Genomic DNA, 13,515 nt, shown 5'->3' with positions numbered 1-13,515 from the left:
TACAATTACGTAAGAGTATTTTTATAAGTTGTTTCCCAGAGGTTTTTTTTTTGCAGAAAATGACCAAAAAAAGCACAACCACAAGTTCAGTTAAAATGCTTAAAAAACTGCGCCATTTTACAAATTCAATTTTCAATTGCCAAGGTGTCCGTAGAGGGTTTGTTAAAAAATACAAGTTTTAGTTCATGTTAGCTAATTAAACAATACAGTTGCAACTAGATTTTAACCGTTTATTAAATATTGGACTGCCTAAGATTAATGAATGTTCAGAAGAATTTTTCAGTTTATGTTAACTAATGAATTAACTAATGTTAACTAATGAAGCCCTAATGTAAAGTGTGAATTAACAATAAAGAATCAAAACACCTTCAAACAATATCTAGAGCATGCTGTAGTCTTAAAAAAAAGTAAAAAAATAGACTATTAAGTCTAAATACTTAAGTATCTGGCACTGTGATGAACATCATAGCAAATACACAAATCTGAATGGCTATTTAAAATGATTTTAATATGTTTTAGAAAGTAGTGGCTGCTTTATTTATGGGGTTTCCAGGGTAAGGGCTGCATTTTCTGCAGTTTAGTGCCATCTGCTGTCAGAGAGTGAATGTGCTTTCATTTAGCATGTATCTCACGTGTTCCCCCATGTGCTTCTCATGCCAGCACACAGCTTAGCATACAGCATGTTGTGCATTTTGACCAGTTTATCGGAATATTATTCTTAAAATGCATTCTAAATTCTGAATAATTTGTAATATATAATTATTCACGGTGTTTAGAAGTGCCCATGATAACAATATGAGCGAGATGCCCGAATCAGATTCAATGATCTATGCTAATCTGCAGTGCTATTGCCAGACCCGGTAGATTGGCTGAATGGATTCAAAAACGGTAAAGCACAACTGTTTAACACTAGGAGAGTTGTAAAATGAGCATATTTTCAAAATAGTGGAGTGTTCCTCTAAAACTATTAAGAACTGAATGTTTTGTTAGGCTACACATTTTTTTTTATAATAAAATAACATCCAGTTGACATATGTTAGTGTAATAAATATCATGTTAATTTTTTTTTCCAATTGTGACATCAGTCCTGTTAGTTAAAGGTTATTTCTAAGTGTCTTTCATCTCAGCTTGTAAAGACTGACCAGGCCGCAGTGTGTTGTAAAGCACGTCACTCTGGTTCTGCTCTGATGTCTGACTGCTGTTCTTCTGTTGACTGACATGAGGGGGAGACTGAGATCTTACACCTAGAAAAACATAAAATTATTATGTACAATTTTTAAAACTGACTTTTAATCTCCTTCTTGCATACATACGTGTGAGAATGATAGTGTTTAGCGACTTGTTTTTTTTTAATCACATTATAGATTTGTTCAGAAACAGCTGCTTCACTGTCTGCTGTCTTCATAGACTGCATCTTACTGTAACTCAAATAGAACAAAAGTGACTTATTTGGAGCACTACACATATGCAGTAACTATGTGTATCATACAAATATAAAGGACAAGAAGACTTTATGGCCTAAGCTCCAGCCTTTTCAGTCTGTCCAGAAGAAAACTGTGCAGAAAGCTTCTAAAACTAGCCAACAGCTTTACCATGTTGGGAGACCAGCTAAAACCAAAACCAGATAAGACTGTTGCAGGAAAGCAGCTCACAAGATTTAGGATCAGAGTTAGTGTCTACCAAAATGTTATGAATTTTAATATGACAGATGAAGAACCTTTGTTTCTGTAGCGCCACAGAAGGACCAAGAAGACAATGATCACAAATGTGACGGTCAGTCCTGCAGTCACTCCAATTATGACGAGACTGAACCCTTCAGATCTTGATGTTCTGGAAGAAGCTGAGACAAATATATTTCACATTCAGATTATTGCTGTTAATGAAACAGGCACATTTTAATAGTGTTCTAGTTCTCAATCTCACCTCTGACTGAGATCCAGCTCTTGGGTGACTCTCCTCTCTCTGAGTGTTTGCAGTAGTAGAAACCCTCATGTGACTTTGAGACAGTAGAGATGATCATCTCTGTAGTTTGATTCTGGATGAGTGATCCATCTTTATAGAAATCAGCTCTGAGGTTTGATGGAGTTGAATGTTGATATAAACAGCGTAGAGTCAGAGTATCTCCTTCAGTCACAGGATGAACAGGAATCTCCAGAATCACACCAGCTACAGAAACAGATGAAACATGAGCTGAGTGTAAACATAAGAGTGTGGTAACATAAAAATGATAATTTAAAAAGTATATTTTCTAATAAAACTAATTTTTTGTGTGTTTTTTGCCCACTGATGCTTCCTGCATGTTTTTACTCAACCTGCTTTACGTATTGATTGTAAATTGCCAGTGAAATTAATAAATACATAAACAGACCCACAGTGTACAGTGATATTAACAGGATGGTAGTTCTCTCCAGATTCAGCCTGACACCAGTACACTCCAGTGTCTGATGTGATGGTGGAGCTGATTGTACATGTAGATCCTGTTTGTGATGCCCACACTGATGATGAACAATCTTGCAGCCCCCAACTCTCTGTGTATCTTCTCACTCTCCATCTATCAGAGTTACTCTGGTCCTCACAGCTCAGAGAGAAAGAGACAAATGTGAAGTGTTGAGTTCTGCTGGGACTGATGATCAGAGAGACTCGAGGAGAAACACCTGAGAAGACAATTACAGCTACAATTTAAGAAATGTTTCAAAATAAATGGATATTAAAGTGGTCAGAGCACATATCGTTTTTATCAGGCATGTTTATATATTGTCCCTCATATCCTTATCCTTTGTAGCCGGCAGCCATATTACCCTGGAGCCCAAGAACGGTTGCCCACTGAAGCTAAGCACGGTTGAGCTTGGTCAGTACCTGGATGGGAGACCTCCTGGGAAAACTAGGTTTCTGCAGGAAGAGGTGCTAGTGAGGCCAGCAGGGGGTGCTCACCCTGTGGTCTGTGTGGGTGCTAGCGCCCTAGTGTAGTGATGGGGACACTATACTGTTAACAAGCACCATCCTTCGGATGAGATGTTAAATCGAGGTCCTGACTCTCTGTGGTCATTAAAAATCCCAGGATGTCTTTTGAAAAGAGTGGAGGTGTGACCTCGGCATCCTGGCTAAATTCGCCTGTTGGCCTCCGACCATCATGGCCTCCTAACAATCCCCATATCTGCTGATTGGCTTCATCACTCTGTCTCCTCTCCACCAGTAAGCTGGTGTGTGGTGGGCATTCTGGCGCAATTATTATTATTAATTAGTAATTTTGTTCCACAAATAATTATATTTTAGTTTATCATAAACATATTCCAATCTCTCTCTCACTCTCAGAGTTAAATAAATACCTCATCAGTCCCTGCTGGCAGATGTCATAACTACACTGTCTAGCCGCAAAATGTTTTTCTTTTTTTCTGTATCGACAGCCGTTCAAATGTAGCTGTGAATTATGAAAGAGTACATTTGTAACATTTGTAAATCACAATATATTAGAGCTTTCTTGCATCTCATTGCTTATTACAAAACTGAAGTTTAAACCCTAAATTCTGATTGGATGAGTCACATTTTAAGTGCAAATAAACACCTGCAACACACATTCTGTGTTTATTCATGTGGCAAACTGCTACATTGCATTGCAGGAGTAAACAGCCTACAGTAATAATGAACTTGCCAGAAGATGAAAGATCATTAGACAGTAACAGGAAATATAAAATAAAAAAGTAACATGTAAGTGAATAAAATGTTTATTAAGAAATTAAATGAGTAAATGAGAATTACAAAGTAATGTGAAAGAGATGAAGAAACAACATAAATAAAGTGAAGCCCAGAGTTATGTTTGTTCTCTTCAAGCTGCATATACAAAGATTGCTATTTAATAGTTCAAATGAGATCCTCAGATCCTTCACTTATTACCTGTGGAAAATTCAGTGTAATGCTCAGCCTAAAGATGATTCTACATTTGCTATATGCTATATTTTGGAACGGAGACTTCTGATTTTTTAAACAGTATGTAAACATCAAGAATTTGATTTCTCATGATACAGAGTAATCAGTTAGTGTATCATATAACACTCTCACACATTCTTGTTTAATTTGGGCTTCATTCATTCTGTTTGAACTCACCAGTGACCAATAGTGGCTGTTTGTTGCTGTAGGTTGTTTTATAGGCTGGTTTTCCTCTCTCTGCTCTGCACACATAAACTCCTGTGTGTTTTAGAGCAGCAGAACTGACAGTGTAGTTTCCTCCAGCTCCTCTGCTGCTGTCTGAGAGCAGCTGATAATGATTTCTGTAGTCTGTAGAAAGTGAAAATTTCCAGTTACCTTATGAAGCTGTTTACACAAGTCTTGTAAATTACCTCTGGTAATAATAATAAATATTACATTTAATTTATAACGCACATTATATTTCAACAAAAAGTGCTACACTAAGCAAAAATAATTGAATAACAATAGATAATTCAGATATTAAGGCATGGAACACATTATATCTTACATTATATCTTACCTGATGAAACCGCATACCAGCTGAATGTCCAGCCTGTAGAGGAGTTGTTAACCTCACAGATCAGAGTCACTGAATCTCCTTCAGTCAACCACTTCTGTGAAGAAACACTTAAAACTGTATCTGAAATAGAGAAATCACTCATTAATAACATGTAAAGAGTGTGTGTATGTGAAGAGATGATCAAACTCACCTGATACTGTCAGTGTAACTTCATCACTGATGTTTGATGTTCGTGATCCTCCTCTCTCTGTTCCATTACAGGAGTATTTACCTGCGTCAGACTCAGTAACAGAACTGAATGTGTGTTCCTGTAGTTCACTGAAAACACTGTTTGAATCATCTTTATACCAGCTGTACTGCCAGCTAGTGACTCCTTCACCATCAATGTCACATCTGAGAGTGAATGTCTCTCCTCTGAATACATGATGATCCGGTTTAATGCTCACTTTGGCTTTTGGTTTTTCTGTACAACAACAAAAATTCACAATGAAAATAATGTGCTGCTTTTACTGTATGAACAGTTACTTAATTGTAAAAAAAAAATCAGGTTAGATTGAAGTGTTGTTCTCTATAGGTGTTTTAGTCATTTATTTAGTGTCTTTGAATCATTTTCATTGTGTTCTTAGAGCAGTTCATTTTATGAGAAAAATATACTTGCCGTATATTATCACTGTTAGGGGCTCACTGTAATGTGTGTAATATCCTTCTCTTCGTGCTCTGCAGCTGTACTCTCCTCCATCAGAGACTTTCACTGAATCGATTGTTTTAGTTGAAGCTTCAGTAGATTCAGTGTTTGAGTTTTTACTCCAGAGAAACTCCCATCCATCCCATGAATGATCCACCTCACATCTCAGAGTAACTGAGTCTCCAGTGAACAATGAACTCTGTGGCAGCACAATCAGAGTTGGTTTGGGAATATCTGTCAATAAAAAGTCACATAGAATTTGGAAACATGAGTGGTGAACGATTTTCAGCAGAAGAGCTTGTCCTCTTACTGTATAATAATTTCTGTGCTGTAGGACCTCAGGGAACAAACACACAAAAGGGCTAAAAGCCCTTGCTACATGTACTGTACTGTGTTTAAGCTAACTGAGACTTGTTATTGCACTTGTATATTATTGTTCTTTTGTTGTTTTTGATTGCTTCCATTGTCCTCATTTGTAAGTCGCTTTGGATAAAAGCGTCTGCTAAATGACTAAATGTAATGTAATGTAAAACCTATGTCAGCATTAAGAGAAGTGATTACGTGACTCCACAACAGAGGACATCTGTTCTGAAATACTCCCGCTCATCATAAAAACTAATCATAAACTAATCATGTGACGTTGATATCCTGATTTGGTTTCCTTTCAGCCGTGTTGTTATCCACTCAAAAGAGTTGATGGAATTAACTCTTTTCACAAGATACAACCCTGCAGGATTCATTAATAATTAATAGGGGATGCACTGATACTGAGCACCTGTACTTGTTCTTGTACTCATTAAAATGCCCCGATCCCAAACGCCGATACCACATTGCATGTGATAAGGGCCATATTCAGACAAAGAAACACAGAAAACAGAACAACAGATAACATAATGGAGTTATTAGAGATTAAAGTTGTCTACGTAGGATATCTATGCAAAGAATATAATATTAAACATTCAGTATTAACGCCTGTAAAGCTGATGTGCGCAAGCTGATAAAGCACACTGAGTGGATTGAGCGTGCTGCGGTGGCGATGTACGAGCTTCGAGAGAATATACAGTTCATCACTAAAAAGTAGGAAGGTATTTGGATTAAAACTATATCGTAAAAAAAGACAATTTATATGGGTATTCACTATAAACATCATTTATTTTCAACCTTAGGCATACATGACTTTCTGGTGAAAGTGAATCTAGAAGCCTGTGTGTAATGCGCTATGCAGTACACTACTACTGTTCCTCTCGTTCTGCACCAGTACAAATACATTCAAGATATTTCTCCATGTGATAAATTGAAGTCAAGTCACCTTTATTTATATAGCGCTTTAAACAAAAAACATTGCGTCAAAGCAGCTGAACAACATTCATTAGGAAAACAGTATGGCAATAATGCAAAATGACAGTTAAAGGCAGTTCATCATTGAATTCAGTGATGTCATCTCTGTTCAGTTTAAATAGTGTCGGGGCATTCATTTGCATTCAAGTCAACAATATCGCTGTAAATGAAGTCACCCCAACTCAGTAAGCCAGGGCTGTAGAGGTCCTTTCTAGGTGCCAATCCACCATCTGGTCTGGATACATACTGGATCTGGGTGACTGCAGTGACCCTCTGATCTGGATACAGACTGGATCTGGTGGCTACGGTGACCTCGGAATAAGAGAAAACAGACTAATATTAGCGTAGATGCCATTCTTCTAATGATGTAGCAAGTACATCGGTTGTTATGGGAAGTGTTCCCGGTTCCGGTTTACCTAATTAATGCAGCCTAAAAATCCTTTAACGGATATTGATATTGATATGAGAGGTTAAAGAGATGGGTCTTTAATCTAGATTTAAACTGCATCATGTTAAGATATGCACGCTCCACCTTGCAACAAGTCGATTGGAAGATCGCGTTGTGGGACCAAATCAGCTTGGACAAAACCCCAATTGTGAAGAAGGACTTGCTGTTACGGGGATTAGCCAATCAGCGGCTTCGTTTCGGGGTCACAGAGAGAACACAGTTTTAGCGCTGACAGTTTTTAGTTTCGTTTTGAGTTGGTCGTGAGATTGGCCGGTAAACGCATCGTAAATATTACTGAGGTGAATAGTTGTCGTCCGTGTCGATATCTGTGCATGTGTGCGTTCAGAGACATGTGAGTACCCTGGTGTAAATGTTTATGTGTTTATGTGTAGTTCGGTGCATCGGGTTGTTAAGAGTTTATTCTGAGATACTCTATTGAAATGCAGTATGTTAGCATAAAGTTCGCTAGCATCATGTTAATGCCTATTAATATTAGTTTTTATATTAATATTGTGTTTATGTGTGTTCTCACTTGACACTGTATAGTTATTATCTGAATGTAATTATGGTTGAGAAGTAGAGAACTATGTTTTTTGGGTTGATAGTATTGATAACTAGCAGTATGAAGGCTGTTCTTTAATTCAATAAGAAGATAATGTGTTATCAGGTATTTTATTTGGTTATTTGATATGTATAAGCAGCTAAAACTACTTAAAGGGAAATGTATAATAATTACAATTTATTAGCTTTGCTAATTGAATTCTGTCAGCACTGTTGTTTAATTGTATGCTGATATTTTCTTTCTTTTATTGTTTATTGTAGAACCACACACATACTGTACATACATGAAGACAGATAATCCTCTGCTGACTGTCAATAAACCCATCGAAGAGATTTACAGCATCCAATCGCATTCTTACCGATGCACCACAGTGGTCACTTATCCCCAACTAGCTACAGTTACAGTCCTAGCTATCAAGTCGTCATTACAAAATTGGTCCTTCGAGCCGGATAGTTTGTGACCGCTGTGCGTGAGGATGTTCCCATATTCGAGAGAGGAGGCAACGCCACTTCCTGATACCCGCCCGAGACGTCAGATACGTCCGCCAACCTGGTTTGCTGACTATGAAGTCTCCCTGCCTGTTGTGGAGAGACCCTCCCCAGCTGCAGCACTCTCCTCACAACCTCACCATCAGATGCAGGAGCCCTACTACGGTGGTGACAGGATCGATCAGCTGTTAACATGCACCTCCCAGCTTTATGATCAGTGGAACCAGACTGTTGCTCGCCCTAAGTATCCCAGAGAGTCAGCATTCTCAGGACCCCATTATCAGAGCACCCCAGACCCACTGTCTCACAGAGTAAACTCAGGGGCTTCACCTGAAATATTAGATGAGCTGCAAAAGATTAGGGAGGATAACCAGAGACTTCAACTTATCATAATGGAGATGCAAACACAGCTTAGTTCAAGCAGAGGCCCAGATCCATCACACCACACTGCTCCCTCCCCCGAGGAGTACAGCCTGCACGCGCAGTCGGGAGTGCTCGCCGCGGCTAATAGCTCACCAAGGCCCACAACACAAGCTACAGTCCATAACACATTAGCACCTGTGCAAGTACCCAGTGAAGTAGAAGTGGACGATGAAGACTGGCCCCTCCCCCCCCCCTCCAGTGGCAGATGTTGAGGAGAAGCCACAACTATCCACTACCACACTGCCCAAAGAGTTATTAGCAGAGCTGATGACATGCCTTAAGAAAATGGGGATCACTCAAGAGCAGCTTCCTGGAATGCCGGCATTTGGCAGCGATAATCGGGTTGCATCTGGTCAGATGGGGAGGTCACACCAGCCAACGGATCCACAAGTCCGTCCACAGATATCACCCCCTTTAAAACCTCATGAGCCAGGCGCAGCTAATGAAACGAGACACGAGGACTCTCACTCTCGCCGAGCAACAGAGTACATATATCGGGGTCCGCAACCCACCATCCCAGACTTTAATAGAGGGGACCCATGCGAGTTTGCTAGGCTGAAGACCTCCCTGGAAAATCTCCTCCCCCACGATGTTACGGAGAGGTTTAAATATCAGATTTTAGTTGATCATCTCAAATTTGAAGAAGCGCTCCTTATCGCAGATTCATACACCAACTCTACACAACCCTACACTATCTGACACTGAGCAGCGGAGAGACTGGATTAAGAAAAACAGGCGGTGCTGGCGTTGTGGTCGTTGTCACCGGGCCGCGCAGTGCAAACTAAAGGCCAGGTGCAAGAATTGTGATGGCAGACATCTGGAAGCTCTCCACGACCTTAACATTAGACCAGCCATAGTGACACCAGCCACAGAGAACACATCATGCTTAGTGAGTACTGCTAATGAAGTTCTCTATCTGGATAGGCCGTCTGGCAGCAGTCAGGTGCTCCTAAAGGTGACAAAGGTTGTGCTACATAATGGACAGAATGCCATGGAGACCTACGCGATACTGGATGATGGGTCCTTTTTAAACTTAAAGGGGAGTCAGAGAACCTTGCTTTAAGGACAGTGCGCCAGGATCTTAGGGTTCTATAAGGAATGTCGGTCTCATTCTCAATTTCTCCTGCTAGGCACCCCCAAAAGACTTACAAGATCCGGAGAGCCTTTACCGCTGATCAATTGGGCATTGCAGAGCATTCACAACCGGTGAAGACTCTACAGCGCAAATATAAGCACCTGAGGGGACTTCCTTTGCAAACAATGGAATGCGTTCACCCCATGGTCCTCATTGGGTCAGACTATACGCACCTGATCACCCCAGTAGAGCCGGTTCGTATGGGTCCACCTGGCGGACCAGCTGCTGTAAAGACCAAGTTGGGCTGGACTATTCAGGGCCCAACCAACTTCATCCGACAGCATCTTCAGCCGCATCCGACAGCATCTTCAGCCGCAGCAGTGTCTGCATATATCCACACAGTCACCCTCTGCAGAGCTCCTTTATCACGTGGAGAAACTATGGAAAATGGATGTACTGCCGTTCAGGAGTGAGAAGATAGTGATCCGCTCAAAGCAAGATCAAGAGGCAGTTCGCATGCTGGAAACCAGGACAGTGAGGGTGGAAGTCGACAGAGTACATCGCTACGCCACCCCCTTGCTTCGTGTTAATAACATGCCGCGTCTCCACGCCCCAAAAGATGCTGTACTGGCGAGTCTGCGGAGCACTGAGAGACGTCTGATGAAAGACCCAACATGAGCATCAGCCTATGCAGCAGAGATCCTGAAATTGGAACAGGCGGGGTACGTGAAGAAGGTAGCAGAGGAAGATCTGGGTACATCAAGAGAGTCCTGGTTTATACCTCACCACATGGTGAGTCATAATGGGAAAAACAGACTCGTATTTAACTGCTCCTTCGTATACAAGGGCTACAACCTAAATGAGCTTCTACTTCCAGGCCCCACATTGACCTCCAGCCTGCTAGGTGTCCTGTTGAGATTCAGGGAGCATTTTGTTGCTATAAGCAGCGACATAAAAGGCATGTTCCATCAGATCAGGTTAAAATCGGGCACTTCATGGTCAAAATCGGACGGCGTAATGAGAAACGTTGGGGTATACTATTTAAGTGCCTCACTACCCGAGCTGTCCACATAGACGTCCTGACTAGTCTCGACCAGGATTCCTTCCTTATGGCCCTCCGCAGATTTATCTCACGCAGGGGAAAACCAACGGAGCTTCTGTCGGATCAGGGCACAAATTTCAGAGGAGGTGAGAGGGAAATCCATGAGTCTTTCAAGGCACTGCACCCCACTTTACAGGCAGAACTGGCCAAACATCAGATCCAGTTTAGATTTAACCCTCCAAGTGCCCCTCACTTTGGTGGTGCATGGGAGAGGGAAATTAAATCTATCAAAGCTGCCCTGTATGCAACAATTCAGATGCAGACGGTGACAGAAGAAGTCCTGCGCACGGTCCTGATTGAGATCGAGGGCATCCTAAACTCTAAGCCCTTGGGGTATGTGTCCAGTGACGTCGCGGACCCTGACCCAGTAACCCCCAATTTGCTCATGATGGGGCGGCCAGACCCCTCGCTGCCCCAGGTGTTGTATCCTGAGTCCGAGCTGTTGAGCCACCGCCGCTGGAGGCATACGCAGGTCCTTGCCGACCAATTTTGGAGGGCATTTATCAGGCACTATCTGCCGGCCCTGCAGACGCGCACCAAGTGGCAGAAAGAAGTGGCCCCATTACAACCTGGTACTGTCGTCATGATCATTGATCCGCGGCTCCCAAGGGCGCTCTGGCCTATTGGTCACATCACAAAGGTTATCCCAGGTGCAGATGGGAGGATAAGGACAGCGGAGATCCAGGTGAACGACAGGAACTACATCAGGCCAGTTGCCCGTCTTGTTCAACTTCCTGCCATACCTGAGACAGCATCTGAGACCAACAGTCCTTCTATGGGACAGCAAATTTGACTGTGCAAATTTGGGGGCGGCTGTGAAGAAGGACTTGCTGTTACGGGGATTAGCCAATCAGCAGCTTCGTTTCGGGGTCACAGAGAGAACACAGTTTTAGCGCTGACAGTTTTTAGTTTCGTTTTGAGTTGGTCGTGAGATTGGCCGGTAAACGCATCGTAGATATTACTGAGGTGAATAGTTGTCGTCCGTGTCGATATCTGTGCATGTGTGCATTCAGAGACATGTGAGTACCCTGGTGTAAATGTTTATGTATGTGTATTTCGGTGCATCGGGTTGTTAAGAGTTTATTCTGAGATACTCAATTGAAATGCAGTATGTTAGCATAAAGTCCGCTAGTATCATGTTAATGCCTATTAATATTAGTTTTTATATTAATATTGTGTTTATGTGTGTTCTCACTTGACACTGTATAGTTATTATCTGAATGTAATTATGGTTGAGAAGTAGAGAACTATGTTTTTTGGGTTGATAGTATTGATTACTAGCAGTATGAAGGCTGTTCTTTAATTCAATAAGAAGATAATGTGTTATCAGGTATTTTATTTGGTTATTTGATATGTATAAGCAGCTAAAGCTACTTAAAGGGAAATGTATAATAATTACAATTTATTAGCTTTGCTAATTGAATTCTGTCAGCACTGTTGTTTAATTGTATGCTGATATTTTCTTTCTTTTATTGTTTATTGAAGAACCACACACATACTGTACATACATGAAGACAGATAATCCTCTGCTGACTGTCAATAAAACCATCTAAGAGATTTACAGCATCCAATTGCATTCTTACTGATGCACCACAGTGGTCACTTATACCCAACTAGCTACAGTTACAGTCCTAGCTATCAAGTCGTCATTACACCAATGTATGAACGAATTCAGCATGAGGAATACAGGGTTTTGGCGCATGTGGAGGCGGGATTGGCGACAGCTGATCTGTGGCTGTAGAGTGCATGGTAGGAAGTGGCGTAGAGTCCGGAAATGATCCTGAAATGGAGGATGGCATTTTTGATGCGGATGAAGGCGGGAATGGAAATAATGAATGGAATATAGTGTAAAGTCAGAAAAAGTAATGCATCAGAAACTGACAGTGAAAATGGACTCATCTGACAAGAAAAAGGAAGGAAGAGTATAAGGTAGTAATGAAACTTTAAACCGGATCCTTCAGTGTCATTAATCCGCTGAAGTTATCTAAAAATATTAAAGAAGTGATAGGATTGATTGAAAGTGTTAAGAAGTTGAGGGATGGTAGATTGCTAATATATTGTAAGGATAGTAGGCAACAAAAAAAATGGGTGAAAGTAGTAATAACAGGGATCCCCTCAGATGTAACAGTTGAAAAGATTAAGATTTATAAGCTTCCTGGTTTGGCCCTATGTACCCCCTCTCCTCTAAGATGTTACCAACTCCAAAAGTTTGGGCATGTAGCGGCTGCAGAGGCAAACAGGTGCACATGATGCTGCAGAGGCAAACAGGTGCACATGATGCAGCAGAGATCACGAGTGTGGCAAATGCATGGTGAGGAAACATGCGGCTCAAGTTCAAAATCTTAAAACACAGGAAGGATTGTCATACTCTGAAGCTCTAAAGAAGTTAGGGAAAAAATTTGCAATCAGGAGACAAAAGTAAAGAAATCATTCCACAAAAGAATGAAATGGCAAAAGAAAAAACTAAAGAGAAATTTGGGATTAAAAACAATGTTGCATTTTTTACTTTTATAGCTGAAGTAGTGAACTGTTCAGCGCAAACTGAAAGCAGGACAGAAAGAATCAGAATTATAATCAAAGCAGCCCAAAAGTATCTAGATATCTAGGGTATTTTGGTGGATATGATTAATGAGAAATCAAAGATCTCGTCATTATTGCAACACGCTTTCTCTCACAAAATGCTTTTACCACAACTAACAGCAAACACATGAATACACCACATGAATACAGAAAGAGCTTTGTTGTGCAGCATAACAGCGTCATTCATTGTAACGGCAGTTTAGGCAAGTGTGCAGATATACTCGCAATGTGTGACAGCTCCGAAAAAATAAAGGGAGCATTCTTTGATCGCTCTCTGTAGTTAAATCACAATTTACATTACAGATTTGTTTCATGCTACTAAGAGAAACAA

The 13,515-nt window shown here is 40.9% G+C and overlaps 1 protein-coding gene across 1 annotated transcript in view; it reads right to left on the bottom strand.

The window, feature by feature from the left end:
- Positions 1-13,515, bottom strand: part of LOC132149743 (Fc receptor-like protein 5) — a 126,589-nt gene that overhangs the window by 13,689 nt on the left and 99,385 nt on the right. Inside the window, exon 10 of the mRNA XM_059559149.1 lies at positions 1,143-1,244. Within this exon, the coding sequence (XP_059415132.1) occupies positions 1,143-1,244 (102 nt within the window). The remainder of the gene's footprint in view (positions 1-1,142; positions 1,245-13,515) is intronic.

Source organism: Carassius carassius, chromosome 9 (assembly GCF_963082965.1).
Source record: "Carassius carassius chromosome 9, fCarCar2.1, whole genome shotgun sequence".
Classification (NCBI taxonomy): Eukaryota; Metazoa; Chordata; class Actinopteri; order Cypriniformes; family Cyprinidae; genus Carassius; species Carassius carassius.
The sequence above is the reverse complement of the archived record's forward strand: the minus strand, read 5'-3'. Positions and strand labels throughout refer to the sequence as shown.